Source organism: Martes martes (assembly GCF_963455335.1).
Source record: "Martes martes genome assembly, chromosome: 4".
NCBI classification, from domain to species: Eukaryota; Metazoa; Chordata; class Mammalia; order Carnivora; family Mustelidae; genus Martes; species Martes martes.
Genome location: NC_137891.1, coordinates 21,068,401 through 21,088,225, shown reverse-complemented (window position 1 = coordinate 21,088,225; position 19,825 = coordinate 21,068,401). Strand labels below are relative to the sequence as shown.

The window sequence follows — 19,825 nt, the reverse complement described above, 5'->3', positions numbered from 1 at the left end:
TCTGCTGAATTTTCAATTGAACCAAGTTTCTATTTCCGGGGGCGGGGGGGGGGGAAAGCTAAAGCGTTAGTTAGGGTTGGCCAATATGGACATCTCTCTAATGCCCAAAGACAAGCAAAAATTGGGTTGACTGTGCTTTGTTGTAAGACATAGTAAAAAAAATAATTAATTGTGGATATAATCCCAGAAAAGATTCAAGGGGACTAGCAGGTTCCCTGCTGAGGCAGCGACGTGCTGTGGACTGGGCCCTTTTCCTTCTTCAGGCTCGCAGGGGGACACTTGCTGTTCCTCCTCTTCTGGGAGCTGTGATTTAAACTTGACCCAAAAAGTTTCCTAACGTTGTCAAGTCAGACCACACAGGAAAACTGCATTCTGCTGCCCTTTCCCTCAACCCACCACGGTCTTTGATTAAAGAGCCACCCCCTTTTGTTCTCTGAAAGCACTCCGCTGTAGAAGGAGCGAATGTGTACCCTGGCCGCCTAGAAGCCTCCTATGTTTGTCTGCGTGTAGATGTGCTGAGTTGGGCCCCGGTGCCAGGAACCAAGACCTAAGATACTTCAGCCACCAGACCGCTTCTCCTCCCCTTTGGCACAGCAAGAAACCCAACTGGTTGCGTAAAGTATCGACAGGTCAAGTTGAACGGTATCGTGGCCATGGTTACCCCAATGTACCGCAGATGACTGCGGATACGGCGGGAGCGGAGCTTGTCTTGGACAGTCTGAGCCAGAAAGAAGACAAGATTTATAAAAGGAAAAAAAAAGAGAGAGAGAGAGAGAGAGAGAATACTTGTTTTCCCACGTGTACTGGACGTGCTGATTGGTTTTGGTGTCGTGTTCTCATGTAAAGTGCTTAAGAGTTGGACAGAATACCTTTAGACATCGTAACTAACATAATCAAGACATGTTTACATTCCTACCAGGGCAGAGTATCGTGAACGCTTCCACTGAGATTGCAGAACTGCTGTGATTTTTTTTTTGTCTAACACATCATGCCATCTGCACACATAATAAAATAATCCAGTAGTTGCCATGCTAAAATAGGACTTCTAGTGAAGGGCACAGACAGCTCCCCTAAGGGAGCTTGAGTTATGCACAGTGATGAAAACTGGAAGCAATTTTCCAGCTAATGGTCTGCCAATGACCACTTGGAGCAAGTTGGCACTGTATATTATGCACCTCATTTTAAAATCCACAGCAAACTAAGATTTTCCAAAGCCCATGATCTTGACCGAATGGGAGTTTTTTCAGTTAATCTGGTTCATCTGTCAGTGCTCCATGGAGATCTTCTGGCAGTGCCATGAGTTAGTCTTTCTGTGAGGAACAGGCCACGTTCATATCAACTGGCAGGACAGCAGCTCGGAAGGCTAACCACGTTTATGGAGAACCCTCGGTTGAGGCTGTAAGAGGAAAAGGGAGAAACGCAGTGAGTCATTCCTTTATGTTCCCAGTTACCGGTATGTAGCAATGATCCTACTCAAGCAAACTCTGACATCCGCAGGTCAAAGAGAGATCTCGAACAGAGATAACAGTTGCTCAACTCCAGGACAAATTTAGGGTGGTCTGTCTTCTTGGAATGTTCTTCCACCATTTGGCAGGACATGGAAGACATCTGTCTCAGGGACTGGCGACGGTGCCTGGAAGGCAGGGCAAAATCAGGTCTCTGGAACTGGCCTTCATCCCTCACTGGTCTGTGATTTGGGAAACCATTTTGCACATTATGGAGTTTCATGTATTTACCTGATTGGGAACAGGATCCGATTGGGAGAGGAATGAAAGCATTTGCGTGTGCGTGTGCGTGTGCGTGTGAGGTGGGGTGATAATAATGGTTTTCTTTATCAGGCAGCTTTCCTGGGATAAAACTTAGAAGGAAACGTTGGAAGCAGTATGGCTGGAGCTCCTGAGTTTGCTAGTTGAAAAGTGAGACTGGTTGAGCAGCAGGTCAGGGACAGAGAAAGTCATCAAAGTCTGACCAGAGATTGAACGACCTGTATTGCAACCTTGCATTTGACTTTGGTGCAGATATATCTTCCTGGGTTTTGCAACTCTTTATTTTATAAATTTCCTATCATTTTATCTGAGTCCTCCGCATAGTTCCTTATACACAGGTGATCATTTATTAATATGGGAGTGCCACTGAATGTTTTGTTAGAAACATACCAACATCAGCTTTATTTAATACACAAAACTCTTGGGCAATGGGAAAGAAAGAAAGCCAAGAGCTCTTGATGTTAAAAAAAGAAAAACAAAACAAAACAAAACTACTGAGGCTTTTCGAGAGAACTACAATTTATAAGCAAATGTTTGATTAAAACTTGCTATTTTTGAGAAAATGCAAACACAAAAGTAAGGTACTATTTAAGCATACTAAATATAAAATAGTAATGCTACTGATAAGGTTATAATGAAAGTAGAATACTAATATATTGCTGATGGCATTGTAAATTGGAAAAATAATGTCAATTTATTTAGAAACTATTAAAAATTCACATTCTTTGAGTCACTGTTCCCATTCAAGAAGTGTATCCTAAGGAAATAATCTAAAAAAATGAGAGAAACTATATGCACAGATATATAACCTAAAGGTTATTTGTAATAGTGGAAAAATTGGAAAATGAGTCTCCCATTGTTGAAAATGTAGGGTAAGTAAATGAGGGTGCATTAACAAGATGGATACCTGTGTAACTACCAAAGTAATAATTATGATGATTATGTAGCTACGTGGTAAACAGTTACAATACACTACAGTGCAAAACTTACACATATGCGCAGAAAAGAACTCTAAGTGAAATGATGAAAATGCTAGGATTTTTATTATTGTTGCCTTAAATATTTTGCAAAACCACAAAAATTAGGTTCAGAAGAATGCAGATGGGACCAAGGAGCACTGACTAGCCTAAGCATCCATACTCATACTAATACGACCTCCAAAATAACTACTTTGCAGTTCCATTAAGAGATAACACTCCAGTCACATTGAAGTGGGAATGGAAACCAAGATGAATATGAATCTTTTATCCAGGTCAGCCTGCAAGGGAACAGTGCAGTCTAGAAGATCCACATGGATTTCTGGGACCCAGACACAGTATAGCATCCTTTTGGGATTTTTGCTAAAATCATCTCTAGAGTAGAGAACCCAGAAATGGACCCTCAATTCTATGGTCAACTAATCTTTGCCAAAGCAGGAAAGAATATCCAATGGAAAAAAGACAGTCTCTTCAACAAATAGTGGTGGGAAAATTGGGGAGTGACATGCAGAAGAATGAAACTGGACCGTTTTCTTATACCATACACAAAAATAAACTCAAAATGGTTGAAAGACCTAAATGTGAGACAAGAAACCATCAAGACTGTAGAGGAGAACACGGATAGCAACCTCTTTGACCTCGGCTGCAGCAACTTCTTGCTAGACACGTCTTCAAAAGTAAGGGAAACAAAAGCAAAAATGAACTATTGGGATTTCATCAAGATAAAAAGCTTTTGCACAACAAAGGAAACAGTCAACAAAACTAAAACACAACCTACAGAATGAGAGAAGATATTTGCAAATGCCTTATCAGATAAAGGGCTAGTATCCAAAATCCATAAAGAATTTATCAAACTCAACACCCAAATTACAAATACTCTAGTCAAGAAATGGGCAGAAGACATGAACAGACATTTCTCCAAAGACATACAAATGGCCAACAGACACATGAAAAAATGTTCAACATCACTTAGCATCAGGGAAATACGAATCAAAACCACAATAAGATACTACCTTATACTGGCAGAATGGCTAAAATTAGTAACTCAGGAAACAACAGATGCTGGCGAGGATGTGGATAAAGGGGAACCCTCTTCCAGTGTTGGGGGAAATGCAAACTGGTACAGCTACTCTGGAAACAGTATGGAGGTTCCTAAAAAAAAATAGAGTTACCCTGTGACCTAGCAATTGCCCTACTAGGTATTTACCCAAAGGATACAAACATTATGATTCAAAGGGGCACCTGCACCCCAGTGTTTATAGCAGCAATGTCCACAATAGCCAAACTATGGGAAGAGCCCAAGATGTCTACCAACAGAAGATGTGGTATATAAATACACAATGGAATATTACTCAGCCATAAAAAAGAATGAAGTCTTGCCATTTTGCAAAGATGTGGATGGAAATAGAGGGTATTATGTTGAGCGAAATAAGTCAGAGAAAGACAAATATCATATGATTTCACTCATATGTGGAATTTAAAAACAAAACAGATGACCATAGGGGAAGGGATGGAAAAATAAAATAAGACAAAATCAAAGAGGAAGACAAACCATAGAAGACTCTTAATTCTGGGAAACAAACTGAGGGTTGCTGGAGGGGAGGCAGGTGGGGGGATGGGGTAACTGGGTGATGGGCATTAAGGAGGGCACGTAATGTAATGAGCACTGGGTATTATATGCAACTGATGAATCACTAAACTCTACCTCTGAAACTACTTTAAAGAAATCAGCTCTGGTAAAATATGTGACTTCAGAAAATTATTTTTAAGAGTAACCACAAAATAAAATTTAGAAGTGAATTATTGATAATAGGGAACCTAATTAATTATACTGGATCTCTATATTGGATCCTGAATCAGGAGTTGATAACTAGGCTTATCATAGTTGTTGCTTTCCTAAATAACCACATTTTTCACATGAACCTGTAATAGCTGATAGAAAACGGATGTGTCTAGTTTTAGGCTCTAATAACCTCACATGAACATAAGATGAGCCCATTGTATTTCAAAGCTCTTTCAACTGTGGTTCCCCTGTGCACTTCTTAGGATAGGTAGGAATAGTCCCATTTTATGGATAAGGAAATTAAGGCCCAGAGGTATTACTCACCAAGGTCACACAGCTTGTGTACTGTACTCAGTACCCAAGTACTGTACTCAGTCTTAGGTATTTCCCATTCTAGTGACACGCAGGAATGACTGGGACATATATGTCAAGTATAAATATTCAGAACCTTTCCCATTCTCCTCTCTCCTAAGTAGGTTTCTGTGTTCATCCACAACCATAAGCCCACTCAGCACAATAAAGGGCCTTGCTGGGCACAGAAGAAAATTGAAGACTTAAATTTATATGACAAAGACAGAGATGATAGGAAGAACAGAGGGCTACTCCTCTAAGGCATGAACACACACAGTAGTAGAAGCCACTGAGAAACAAAGTGGGAGTTTGGGGAGTGACACAGGGACTCAAAGTGAGGGCTGCCCAGTGAGTCAGGCCTTCGGAAAAGGGCTGGCCAAGGAGAAGAGCATGCTATGGTGTCATGCCCCCTTGACCATCTTTCCATGGAATCAGTAAAGAATTTAGTGCTCTTTGATGCTGTTGTGGTTAGTTGTCTTTCATTTGAATGTGTCACCGCATTGAGTTGGGCTTTATGAGGCAGCAAGGGGCCTCTGTGTACTCAGGTTGTATGTGAAGGTGTTTGCCTAGGGTAAGGCTTGAGCCACTGTCTTCCTATCACAAAGGTACAGTGAAGGGCTCTGCTGTCATCCCTTTGCTCAAGACTTCTTTGGTCTGCAACTGGAATCGTGTCTTCAGGTATAGGGAAGCAACCTGAGGTCAACATGCTAACTGGCAGGTTGCATTTGATGGCTCTGGCTCTTTCAACGGAGAAAGGGGTGCACTTTTTGGGTTCCATCCCCTGGGCTTCGGCCATCCCAGATTCCTTCCAGCTCCTCATATACACTGACTCGTTCACAGCCTTTGCTCAGCCTTTCCTCTTGGGTAGGGACCTTCTTCGCACACCCTCTAACACTAGTGAACGCTTAGCCCTCCATTTTCCGAGACCACCTTACATGTCACATTCTTTACAAAGACATCTTTCCCCTAGATGTAGCGGACAGCAGCCCCCATCAGCCAGCATGGCATCTGAAACCAAACCCACCAGGAACACTTTACTGTATCCATCTCTCCTAAATTTTTTGAGGTTGGTGCCATGTCTTTTGAGCATGTGTCTTCCTAGGGCAAAGTGGCAGGTGTACAGAAAGTGCTAAATGAATAGTGAAATTAATGAAGAAAGGAATGATGTTGGAGAAGGCAAGTTTTTTTTTTTCTTTTCATTCTTTCTGGCTTAAATCAATGCCTAATTTTATAGGACATTTCATCCTGTAGCTCAGGTCTGCGTAATGGAGAGGGGGATCACTTCAGTTCCTTTCTTGCCACCTAAGGACTGAAGACACGTGTGCATGCCAGTGCCGGCTCTTTATGGCTCTGCAGCTAACACTTGGTAAAGGGCTCTTTCTCAGATCTCTGCTTGGTGGGTCAACATGACGATTCAGGCATTCTGAGAACTAATCACCTCCTAAGTCCAATGGCTCCAGAGTCTGGGACGAGCAGAGAAGCATTTAAGTCCAGCGATTAAGGGCACAGGCTCTGGAATCAGGCAGATCTGGGTTGACATCCCAGGCTCACCATTTACCAGCCATACTATGTTGAAACCATGAATTTGTCCAGCCCTCAGTTTCTTCACCTTTAAAATCGTGATCGGAATCCCCACCTTTCTCGGTTGCTGGAATTGATAACAGGGGCTCACAGAAAAAACACTTTGCATGGTGTTTGGCCAATAGCAAATATCTGCTGAGTGATGGCTACTATTTATTATTATTATCACCACACATTCCCCAAATTCCTTAGAGCAACAAGAAATACAAATAAGGCAATGTTCCAACGTCACAGCTGGGGGCCAGGAAAAAGAGGCCCCCATGGAGGGTGGTGGGGGGAGGGGGGGATAGGGGGGTCGTGTCAAGCCTTTGTACCCTTCAGGAGAAGGGTAACACTCTCCTCACCTGCCAAGACCACAGTCAACATTCCCTGGCTTCCACTCTCCCCTAAATGAGTGCAGACATTGACGGACAGTTCTATGATAAGGAGATTTCACATCAAAGGCAGGAAGGGGCCAGAGAGGCGAGGGTCAGCCTGGAGGAGGATTCGAGAACAGATCCGAGACGAATGTATCCAGCCGCAGGAGGCTGGTGGGATTAGTTTCTTTAGGGAGGAAGAAAAGATGCGGTACACAGGCAGCCTTACCTCTCCCGGGCTGAAGGAAAGCAGTAAGACCACTTCTTAAAGGGGTTGTTCAGTGTCTTCCGCTCAAAAGGAGGAGCCATAAAATAGGCAAACAAATAAATAAATAAAAGGGTCATATCCTCTACCTGAAAGTGTCTTTTATGTGACTCAACTTAGAGGACTTTGGGAGTGGACCTGAACTGCATTTTGATGTGTCAGGTGTGAGAGGCACATTCCAAAGTTGTGAGAGCCACAGTTGCGTTAGCAGAACTAACATTTGTTGAGCCACTACAGTGGGCCCACAAAAGTTCTACAGGCCGTCACTCTTGGCTCTTCACCACCATCTTTGAGGCCTGAATTATAAGATCTTCTCAATACACCTGGAAAAAAATGAGGTCAGGTTCATTAACTCCTCACAGTCCTAACTCTAGAGGGTACAGGGCCGAGACTAGAACCTAGATCTGTTCTCACCACAATGCTTTCCTGACTCAATAAGAAAGCAAATTCCTTAACTCCCAATAGGAATGCCGGAGAGAAAGCAAGTAGCTGGGTGTGTATAAAGGAAAGCTCATCAAATGGGAAGCCTATACATAAAATGCCATAAATCAGAGGTTTGACCCAGAGAAAGCTCGTGCACTCCTATTTAACAGTCTGAAATCTTCCCCAGGCTTAGAGCAGTAATTCTCCACTGGGTGTCATCCCTCCTACACCCCAAAGGGACATCTTACTGTCCAGAGACACTTTTGGTTGTGTCCACAGACACAAATACTGCATCTGGTGGGTAGAGACCAGAGACCCTACTAGACCTCCTAGAATTGCGTTAGGACAGACCTCCCCCTACTGGCTCACCCCCCATCAAAGAATTATCCAGCCCAACCTGCCAAGAGTGCTGTGGCTGGTTTAGAGGATACAGGTCCTTGTTTATCTTGTCTTCCTGGTTGTGAGCCAAATATATCCCTCCCAAAATAGGCCAAGATAAAACCAACGTAAGCGTGCCTGCTGTGTGCACAGGATGTAAGGCTGAGTTCAAACCTCACTCCTTCTACTCATCATTTGCTCACTTTATTTAATTTTATATTCAGTGTAATCAAAACCTCTAATACTAAATCATTTCTAACTTTTAGAACCCTCGCAGGTATACCATTATACGAATCAAGATTGGATGATTTAAACAGGTATGCTCAATTAATTAGTAAGCATGTAGGGGAGAAGTCAGGAGAGAAAAGGACAAAGGGGGATTTATGTGGCAATAAAGCTCAGCCCTGCTAAGGGTCCTTGCGCTGGTTTCATTGCTGCCACTGCCTGCCCCCGCCCCCCAATCCCCCACCCTCATAGTTTGGGGGGAGTGTTTGCCCCCTGAGAGTATGATTAAGAAATTAACTCTAACTCCCTGACTGCATGAAAATCGAGGTCCAAATCTTGGCCAAAATGAGTATCAGCCTGGCAGAGGACTTGGGTTATGCGTGAGAAAACAGATGATGCAGTCAAACTAGCTTGTAACTTCTCGTAAACCCTAGTAACCTGGAAACTACAGCGATGCTGTAAGGTGTCAACCCCACGGGGCCACAGGGTGCCCTGATATCAGGTTAAACATTATTCTGGGTGTGTTCTGTTGAGGGTGTTCCAGGATGAGATTAACATATGAATCAGTAGACTGAGTACAGTAGATGGGTGGTCCCCCTCCAATCAGTGCAAGGCCAGAGGAGAACAAAGGCTGAGTAAGGATTCCCTAGGAAGAAGAATGAGATCCTGCCATTTGCAACAACATGGATGGATCTAGAGAGGATATGGCTGAGTGAATAAGTCAGAGAAAGACAAATACCATGTGATCTCACTCATATGTGGAATTTAAGAAATGAAACAAATGCACAAAGAAAAAAGAGACAAACCAAAAAACAGACCCTAAACTAGAGAGAACGGATGATTACCAGAGGGGGAGGGGGAATGGGTGAAGTAAGTGAAGGGGATTAAGATTGCACTTATCCTGATGAGCACCGAGTCACGAGTCACGGATAGAACTGCTGAATCACTATATTGTACAACTAAAACTAATAGAACACTGTTAACTATACTGGAATTTAAAAAAAAAAAAAAAGAAAAAGAAGAAGAAAAAAATTCTTAAAAAAAAAAAGCCAAATAAGGAAGAATTCACTCTCTACGCCTCTCTTTCTATCTTTGAGTTGGGACACTGGTCTTCTTACTTTGAACTCAGAGTCAGACTTCAACTATACCTTATACCGTCAGCTTTCCTGGGTGTCCAGCTTGCAGATCTTGGGCCTTCTCAGCCTCCATAATTGTGTGAGCCAGTTCCTTATAACAACTCCTTTATCTATCCATCCATCCATCCATCCATCCATTCATCTGACATCTCTCTCCCCATGTGCACTTTCGAGATAGACTCGTCTATCTCTCAAGAACTAGAGACATAGGTAGATACAGATAGATTGCTATTATCTGCTGTTGAAGAACCAAGACCTCTTACGGGTTCTGCTTCTCTGGAGAACACTAACACAGAGTCTATAGACAACAATGCCCATAATAGTAAGCACCAAGGTTAACCAACTACTGACCACATGCGTAGCATCATGCTAATGACCTGCATCTACTGTGCAGCAACTCGAGCAGGTAGATGCCGTGACCTCACTCCACAGATGAAGGAAGTTGCTGTGCGTTAGGCCAGGCTATGACCCCCGATCTGGTTATGACATGTCAGGGCCTGTTGATTCTGGAAGCGCTAAGCAGGAAATGCGCAGTCCCCAGGCCCCAGGGGAACATTTTCAGGCAAGTGTTTATAGCTAGATGGGGTAGCAAGGCCTTGGCCTCCACCCCCCCACCCTCTAGTGGCTCCAAATACTGGAAGAGGAGTCTTCCTGCAGCTGGCTTTGCAGTCCTCCTTGGCCTGGGCTGTCACCTCTCTCTGGGGTTTTAGAAGGCCAAGAGATGAAGCCACACACACACACACACACACACACAGATGAGTGAAAGAATGCACTTGTCTGCAAGCTGTCCCTCTCCTTTTCCTCAGCCAAGGAAAGAAAACAAAGACACGGTATTTGTTCCCTGACTGCTCTGCGACAAGTAAAACTGCTCTTCTACCCTACGTGACTCAAAACCTAACAGAAGTCAACTCTGGTTTCTGTGGGTTAAACGGAGTCTCTGGATTCCAGGGTTTAGCCACGCCGGCATTTCGGCCACAGGTTCTCAAACTTGCCTGCATCAGATTCATCTTAAGGATCTTCTTAAAATCGTAATCTTGTCCAGCCTCTCCCCATTTCCACGGATTCAGAATGTCCAGGGGGAGGTCTGCAGACCTCTATGTGATTCTCGGGAGGCCCGCCGGGCACAACTCCACGGAAGCACGCTGTCCTTTCCCCAGTACTTAAACAGCAGTTACTTGTCCTTCAGAGAGAGAAAAGTGTGTAGACCGAGCGGAAATTTGGTTTACAGTCTTGTCTGGTTCATGTAATAAAATACCAACCATCGTGGCTAGAATCCAGGGCAGCGATTCAAACATCGGATTTTAGAATGGGACAAGACAAGAGCCGTGAGGCCTGAGCAAGCCACCCAGCCCACTCAAAGTCCCAGAACCTAGGCATGCTCCACTGTCCCAGTCTTCTTTCATCTCTACAGGTTGATTCATGCACCAAGCAAGCAAGCAAGCAAGCAAGCAACATTCATTCCATTGAGTATTTACTAAAATGCCCAGCATTGCCTGGGGGGCTCTGGGGCTCGTGGAGTTTCATATCTGTATCACTGTACGTATCATACTGTATTAGAATCACCTGATGACGTGTCTGTCTATAAACAAATGCTTGTCACACTTTCTTCTTCTTTTTTTTTTTTAAAGATTTTATTTATTTATTTGACAGAGATCACAAGTAGGCAGAGAGGCAGGCAGAGAGAGAGGGAGAAGCAGGCTCCCCGCAGAGCAGAGAGTCCGAGGCGGGGCTCGATCCCAGGACCCTGGGATCATGACCTAAGCCAAAGGCAGAGGCTTTAACCCACTGAGCCACCCAGGTACCCCGTCACACTTTATTCTATGAAAAATCCCCTGGAGGGCTTGGTAAAGGCATAGATTTTGAGCCTCACATGGAAAGAATCCGATTCAGTAGGTCTGGAGTGTGTCTGTGAATGTGCATTTCTAACAAGCTTGCAGGAACACTGATGTTGCTAGGACCACTCTCTAAGCACCCCTGCTCCTGACCCCAAGCTTCTTTGGCCAAAGAATATATCTTCTTGTCGTTCTGGAGTGTGTGGAAGAAAGCCTAGAATACCAAAGGGACTCTTGAAATGTTTGTTGAATGAACGTACTGTCTAAGCTACATGAGTAAGGTTAGTAGTTACTTAAAACTAGGGGCAGAATTTGCTTGGGGGCCATAGTACTGTTCTCCAATGAGAGCTGGTTCAGAAGCTTCAGTGTAGGGGTACATGGGGGGATCAGTCAGTTAAGTGTCTGCCTGCAGCTCACGTCATGACCCCAGGGTCCTGGGATCCAGCCCTGTGTTGGGCTGCCTGCTTCTCCCTCTCCCTCTGCCCCTCCTCTTTCTTGTGCCCTCTCTCTTTCTTTCTCTCGGTCAAGTAAATAAGTAAAATATTTAAAAAGAAAAAGAAATTTCAGTATATATAAGCATCTGACCTCCACAAATTTTCTGTGATAACCCAGGACACCTATAACTTCTGGCTCTCAGGGCATGATTTCCCCAGGAAAATAACAAAAACCTCATCCACTTTATGACCGTTTGGAACGAGAACTGCTGACAACAGCGGCTGCCATCTTGCACCACAGGGATCTGATTTGATGCTTTTCTGGGAAAAAGTATCATCAGGCCAGATGCTCTCAGCAGGGACGCGTTTGTACAGACAATTAGTAGGAGGTAACCCAGTGGTTCCATTCTTTGCACTGGACAGAGGCAAGCATTTCAAGTCATTAAATTCCAACAGCCACTGTAAAAGCCTGCAGAACCTTCCAGAAGAAAACTCTATCCATTGGCACAAACAATGAATCTCATGTGAGAGCATGAAAATATGCCTTGAGGTTCCATCCAAGTTGCCGTTGACATTCCCCTCCATCTCCACAATGGCAGGAGCGGTCGGCAGATTATATTCTGAGGGACTGTCTCCTAATTTCTCCCGTTGCTCCTGCTTCCCACCTCACTCCCAGAGGAGGATGTCAACAGAGTAAGTCAAGTTCCTTTTCCTTCTGTTTTTTTCTTTTTTAAGTTCATCTATATCCCTCTTTGTCTATTTAATCTTATTTTAATCTCAAAGGCTTCTCTCTGGAGCAATCCAATAGTTTCTTCATTGGAAAAACGCTAAGATTCACTTCTTCAGAAAAAACATACTTAAAATAATTCTCCAGATCCTGCAGCTTTTACGAGAGAACGAGAGAAGCACATTTCTAAAGGCGTATACAAGGTATACTTAGTGCTTCTTCTTTTGCATGCCAAGTCTCAAGGGGGCAAAAGTGTCTTTTTGAATTAATGCCATACAAGCTAAATAAATATTAACATGTAGTGCTGATAACAATGATGGATTTCACCATACAGAGTCTTAGTGTGGAAGGGTATTTTACAACAGTACTTCTCACATTTTAATGTGCGTATGAGTCACCTGGGTATCTTGTTAAAATGCTGATCATGCAGGTCTAACAAGCTCTTAGGTGATACCGGTGCTGCTGGTCTGTGGACCATATTGTGAGCAGCAAACCATAGAGTTCTTAATCTATAGCAGCTCAGCTCAGCCCAGCAGAGCTCTCCTCAAGGATGGGGATGTTCAGTGTCTGCTTTGCCCAATATGGCAGCCATTAGCCACATGTGGCTACTGAGCACTTGACATCTGGCTGGCGCCTAGAGGAAACTAATTTTAAATTTTATTTCATTTTAATTCATTTAAATTTAAATGATCACATGTGCCTGGTGGCTACTCTACTGGAAAGCAGCTTTGTAATGTAGAAAACAGCCTGAGAAATGTAGTAAAAATTTCAGAAAGAAAAACAAACAAACAAACAAACAAAAAAACCAGGTGAAACCACAGATCCCCCCCCACCCATATTGTAAATTTATTCTGATCCCCACCTCTCCTTCCTGCTTTCTGTTGCAAGGGCTCAAGGCTTCCCTCTGTTCTCCATCATTTTCCCAGAATCGTTCTATAAACAAAATAGTGTAATTAGGAAAGACTTTATAAACATTCTGAAGTGTAGAGGATTATCTCGTTTACATAAACCCTTTTGAGTTGGCAAAACTAAGCAAGGAGTCTTAGAAGAAATCATTCTTTTGTTACAGGCCCTTTCAACTCGGGTATGCCTAGCAGGATTCTGAATATTGGCTCCCAGGTTATTTCTTTACGTGTGTTTTGGACCTTTGGTCTGGAACACCGGAGCATATGGAAACAGTCCACGGAGTCTAGAAAAGTTTAAAAAGAAAATGAGCTCAGTTCAAGTTGAGTTCCCCCAGATGAGAAAATGTTGAGGGTGGGGGAACAGTAGGGCTTCGTTTTGTCTAAACTGATTTGTCAGCTCTAAGCAGGTTACAGCCTATATTACAGCTAACGAGGTTGGGGGATCTTCCCTGGGCTAGTGAGTACTAATTTCCATTGAGGAAAAAGTTATGAGGCTTGGATGTCTTAATGATAACAGATAATTTCTCTGTGTTGGCAGAGCTACAAAGTGCATTGCTATGAAACTGCATGGATTGGGCTATTTCTTTTGTGTACACAGTTTCCACTTAAAGAATCCGCTTGGCATGAGTCGCAAACCTGCTCGGGGACCCTTGTGATTAATTGCTTGAACTGGCTGGTGGCCATCAGCAGGATCTTGCAATTTACCAGGATCTACACAGAATTATGAAACTGGAGGTTTAATGGGATTTCAGGTAATAGAGCCCAGATGTCCAAGACTATGATGTTTGAAATTACGTTTGCAAGGCTTCGGGGCTTAAATCTTATTTATTTCTTGCTTAGTAAATGTTCCTGTTCCCATCTTTATGCCATCTCGGACCAGTCACATGCTCAGGCCTTCATTATGGCATACCGCATCTAGGGAAGCCATTCACCAATGCACACCTGCCGCCGGCAGCCTTGAGAGACCCGACCTGCCCACCTTCCTGCCCCTGGGATTACCTTCCGGCCAAGGCTACGGTCATTAACACCCCTTCCACCACCTTGCCACTGCACAGCACTTAACTTCCAAGTTGCTTTCATACATTTAATTGCATTTTATTCTATTAGGGTCTAGAAGCAATGGGCTGAGACTGGTCTTATCATCTCCGTTTGGATGAGGAAACCAAGCAAGGTACACAGAAAAGAAAGAAGAGTAATAGCTAACAGTCGTGGAACCCTAATGTGCCAAGAACTGCTGTTCCCATGGCATTTCTGGACCTCATTCCTTTAAGCCGTCTCATAGCTTTGAGACAGATAGGATTATCAGCTACACTTTGAAACCCAGAAAACTAAGGGCCCCGGCGTTTGGGTCACCCTAATAACTGATGGGGCCAGGCTGGAAGCTGGCACTCCGGTTCCCAGTTCTGACACACGGCCACCTCCTTAAGGAAGTATTGGTGGCATCGCAGAGGAGACTAGAATCTGTTGTCGCTACCGCACCTTGCATGTTCCATCATTCCCAAGAGAGAAGACAAACCCCAGGCAGATTTTTCTTAGGAGAAGCCGTCTAGACCCCCAGTCCCTGCTCTCCAGAGCAGTGCTGCTTCCAGAATGCTCGGAGGGAGGAGGGCGATCCTGTTCCAAGGCATCCCATTCGGAAACAGTGCTTGGCTTCCTATTCCAGACCCTGCAATCACGCTTCAGCTTGTCCTTCCAGCCTTATCCACTCTGCATTCCAGACACGGGAACTGATGGCCTTTGTCCTACGCTGCCTGTCCTCATCCTCCTGCTCAAATTCTCCCCTTCCTGTAAGGCCAGCTCACAGCCCACTTTAGGAAGGCTTCACATATTCTCACAAAGCCTCTCTCTCTCCGTTGGGAAACTCTGTATGACTTTGCTGAATGAATGGATGAACAAATGGGGAAAACAACGTCACTTCTTGACCGATGTTCCCGGCCCGATATGCAACATCACGGATACAGGCACACAGGCAAACCACTGCCATATAATGTCCTCTATGCTGCCATAGAAGGCAAGATTCCAGGGGAGCAGAAAGAAGGGGCGTGCTCCATGCCGCTTGCAGATGTGGCCCGAAAGTCTGCCCAAGACTCATCTCCCCTCATAGTTAGGGAAACTTCATGTTCACAGGGCTTGTATTCTGAGCATCTGTGTACAGTGCCTTCAGCACAGTCTTGAACCTGAGCAAATATACGACAACTGATAGGACTGTAGTAGAAGTGATGGGGTTTCTGTCACGATGTGGGGGGGGGGTCATAGCCTTGCCACCTCCCCTCTTTCCAGTGGAAGTGCAGAAGAGGGAGGTAGGTCTTTGCGGATGCCCGCACACACCTCACAGAGGTGCTGGCCCGGAGAGAGGGAGAGAGGGTCAGCGAGCAGCAGTGGCCCAAACCATGGCGCCCTTTAGTAAGGGGTCAGAGGATGTTTAATGTACTGCCTGAACACCGCGGAGTTCGAGCATGTCTTCCCAAAACCAACTCCTGTCTTCAAATGTTGGGAAATAGTTCTTGTTTTAAGTTGTTCTCATTTTAGAGCAGTTCCTCTTATTTCTTAGCATTTAAAATTCTCTGTACAAATTAGCTATTTTTATTACTCACTCTTCTCAGCAGGAATGTGAGGGAATCCTGGGCACTAGCCCAGCCCCATGAAAGCCCTCTCTCTAGAGAGTTCAAGTCTGGTTTTGAGGAACTGCAAACACCATTTCATCCATATTCTGGAAGTTTGTTGGAGACAGGAGGTGGGATGGCTGTCATGGCCCAACATGCCTATCTTTCCAGAATCACCAACCTGCGTTGCTCAACAATTTGAAGGAGTCAGTGTAGAATAATAAAAATAATGGTTTCTTCCACTTGCTAGTTCTGAGACGGGTCATGTTACTGAACCATGCCAAGCCACAGCTTTGGTGACCGAACCAAGCCACAGCTGCTTCATCTGGAAAAGGAGGGAATTCGTGTGTTCCTCACCCATGAAAGGAGTGAACAACAACAAAAAAAGACATTTTTTGTGAGAACTATTACTTTTCATTGAATACAAGATACATTTTTTTAAAAGATCTATTTATTTGAGAGAGAGAGTGCACCCAAGTAAGCGAGTGTGCTTGCAGGCATGTGAGGGGAGGGGCAGAGGAAGAGAACCCCAGGCAGACGGCCCACTGAGCCCGGTACGGGACTCTATCTCATAACCCATGAGACCGTGACCGGAGCCTATACCAAGAGTTGGATGCCAATGAACTGAGCGATCCACGTGCCCCAAGATGCAATTATTTTTAAAGCTTATTTATTGTTTTAGTAATCTCTAACCCAATGTGGAGCTCAAACTCATGACTCCAGGTTCAAGAGTCACATGCTTTACTGACGGAACCAGCCAGGCACCCCAAAAGAAGCAATTTTTTTTTAAAAGATTTTATTTATTTGTCGGGGCGGTGGGGAGAGAATAAGCAGGGGGAGCGGTGAGCAGAGGGAGAAGCAGGCTCTCTCCTGAGCAAGGACACCAATGTGGACTCAATCCCAGGACCCTGGGATCAGGACCTGAGCCAAAGGCAGACTCAGCCCACTGAGCTACTCAGGTGTCCCAAGATGCAATTTTTAACATACCACTAAAAAGGACAAAAGAACCCACCCCCCTGCTTATTAAATTATGACATAATGATTTTTGATAGTCCTAGACAAGGAACAAGATTAGCCTTTTGCTGTTTCAAAATTCTTTCATTTATTTTGAAGAACCCAGTAATCTCTCTGCCTTCTGTGTACTGTAGGCAATCCTTCCGCATGCATTCCAGTAATAAAACACAATGTGCTTTCATCTACTTTTGATACGCTCTGATCTGAGATGGTAGTGAAAGCTCACCATTGCTGCTTTGCAGAAATATATGAAATCGAGGCCATTTTTTTGATGTCAAACATTTGCCTCCCTAATGGTATCCTATTTCAATGACTTTCAGCCTACAAGATAAATTTTCGCTTCAGTGCCAAATTGTAGTGTAATATTTCTAAAGACATTTTAAATAGCAATTAAACTCAACAGGTGAAGTACTAACAGTATATATAACTTGAGTGAGTGATGAAAATGTTAACAGTCAGAGCCAAATTCATGCATGTACGATTGCCATTTGACCTATAATGATTATACGACTGCCTAGATTGTAAAATGTACAATTCAGAAATGTTGAGATATGAAAAAGTGCATTTCAGAATCGGTGAAACATGGTAAATGAATGAGCATATGGGTTTCACACCCAGTAGATGCCCAACAAATCTCAGATCCCTTCCCTTTTAAATAAAGAAGGAGAATGCAGTGAATCTCAAAGGTTCAAGGAGGCTAGACCTCATTTTTTTTTTTTCCAGGAAAAAAATATGATACTGGATTTAAATCTGACCCCTGCTAGATACAATTTACATTCCAGAAACACAAAATCATGAAGGATTTATATAGAAATCAAAGTATTTTTCCAAACACGATGGCTGCAAATTTTTTGTTGCATCCCCTCTCCCTACTTCCTACTGAGAGGTGGGGTCTTTTGTCCTACTCCCATGAATCTCAGCCAGGCTTATATCTGCTTTGTCCAACAGAATAGGACAGAAATGGCATTGGGCCAGTTAGGTGTAATATTTAGGAGGATTGGAAACTTTTCTCCTCCTCCTTAAGACCTGTCACCATGCTATATATGTCAAGGAGCTACATGGAGAGGCCCATGAGGAGAAGAACTGAGGCTCTTCACTGATGCTCCAGCTGGGCGACCAGCCAGCTGCTTGGACTAACTTGCCAGCCAACTGAGTGCACCATCTTGGATGTGGATCTTCCAGCCCCAGCTGGGAGCATGTGGGGGAAAAGAGGAGGTCTCTGCTGAGTCTTGCCCAAATTGCAAAATCATAGCCAAATGATGGCTATTGAGTTTTGAGCCTCTCAAATACAAAACAGTTTGTTAAACAGCAATAGATAACTGAAATTCACTACCTTGTTAGTTTTCACGGATGCTCTGAGCAAGACCTGTTCTAGAACCTCAAAGAGTAGGATGTGGAAGTGGAACTCGATCTTCTGATCTTTGGTCTGAGGTCCTTGCATAATTATTCTGCACAATGGAGTTAATTAGGGGCTAAACAGGGCTCTTACTATCTTACTCCTTAGCTCTCATCTGACTATATGATGAGAGCCAAATGGTCTAGGCCAATTCTGGTGGGTTCAGGAAAGAAATAAAAATAAGGAACACTCGGGACGCCTGGGTGGCTCAGTTGGTTAAGCGGCTGCCTTTGGCTCAGGTCGTGATCCCGGGGTCCTGGGATCGAGTCCCACATCGGGCTCCTTGCTCAGCAGGGAGCCTGCTTCTCCCTCTGCCTCTGCCTGCCTCTCTGTCTGCCTGTGCTCACTCTCTCTGACAAATAAATAAATAAAATCTTAAAAAAAAAAAAAAAAAGGAACACTCAATGGAGTGGGTCAGTCGTTAAGCATCTGCCTTTGGCTCAGGTCATGATCCCAGGGTCCTGGGACTGAGCCCCACATTGGGCTCCCTGCTCAGCAGGAAGCCTGCTTCTCCCTCTCCCACTCTCCCTGCTTGTGTTTCCTGTCTCACTCTCTCTCTCTGTCAAATAAATAAATAAAATCCTAAAAAAAAAAAAAGAACACTCAAGAGTGGAAAATTATCAATCATTCAATCTCTCTCTCTCTCTCTCTCTCACACACACACACACACACAATCTTAAAGCTTAGCTGGAATTTGAAAGTGGACATTATGAATTAGATGCAAATGTGCTTGCGGTATTCCCAAGCTCTTCGACACATGTGGTAGTGACCTCAAGGAACTATTGTTCCTAGCGGAAACAAGCTAGAGTCTCAGAGGGTTCATTCCTATTGGTCACAGATTGTTCAGAATGGAATCCCAAGTAGACACAGATTGCCTCGTGGACAGACTAAAACAGAGGGAATGGAATCCGTCACGTGCTTATGACAGAAAGGCTCCACGTAGAGAGAGAAGTCTGGTTGACCCCCAATGTCACTTTAGACAGGAACTGAGTATATTTCACACTGTTGTGCCCTTTCAATGCAAGGATGTCACAATCCGCTTCCACACCCAGCAGCCTGTGTGGGGAGGCTATGGTTTCCACAGCCCATGAGAACTCACGGGAAGAGTGTGTGCCCCTGGTGGCGACAGCTATGGCTAACCAGGCCACGCTGTCAAGTGTTTCATCTTGCAGTGCGACGTTCAACGAAAGGGGCTTAAGAAGACGGCTCTTCTTTGTGTCAGAGAAACCCTGAGTATCACTGAAGCGGGAAGCCGCTCAACAGGCGTCTCTGCAGGATGCTATCTACCATGGGTCCGCATGTGAGAAACTGGGTGTTTAATTTATTCTGGAAATCAAGAGGGGAAGGGAACATAAACTTTGTGCTGAATTCAATACAAATAGCTCTTGCTTATCTTTGCTTTCAAGCTAGAGCACTTACGAAATTGTAATTCTTCCCCATGGCTTGCGGCTGATGGCAACGCTCCCATTACTTAACGACATCAGTGGCGTAGGAGACAGTGCCTTGTGGCACGTGGACGTCATAGAGAGGAGTGGCAAGCGCAGGCGAGCAGTGGCCGGAGGCTGTAGGGGACCACTACTCAGAGGAGAGGTTCAACAAGGGGGTCTGGCTGTTTCCATGCAAGGAGAATTTACCTGAAGCATTTAAACAATTCTGCAGAAAAACGATCGAGC

General features: G+C 44.3%; 1 protein-coding gene across 4 annotated transcripts in view; it reads right to left on the bottom strand.

The window, feature by feature from the left end:
* Window positions 1–720: 720 nt before the first annotated feature.
* Window positions 721–19,825, bottom strand: part of SAMD12 (sterile alpha motif domain containing 12) — a 381,557-nt gene continuing 362,452 nt past the window's right edge. The window contains exon 5 of one of the 4 annotated variants that reach the window (XM_080802798.1): window positions 721–1,396. In XM_080802798.1, the coding sequence (XP_080658924.1) occupies window positions 1,374–1,396 (23 nt within the window). In that variant the 3' untranslated portion in view covers window positions 721–1,373. The remainder of the gene's footprint in view (window positions 1,397–19,825) is intronic. The other 3 variants (XM_080802799.1, XM_080802801.1, XM_080802800.1) reach the window with 3 other exon arrangements.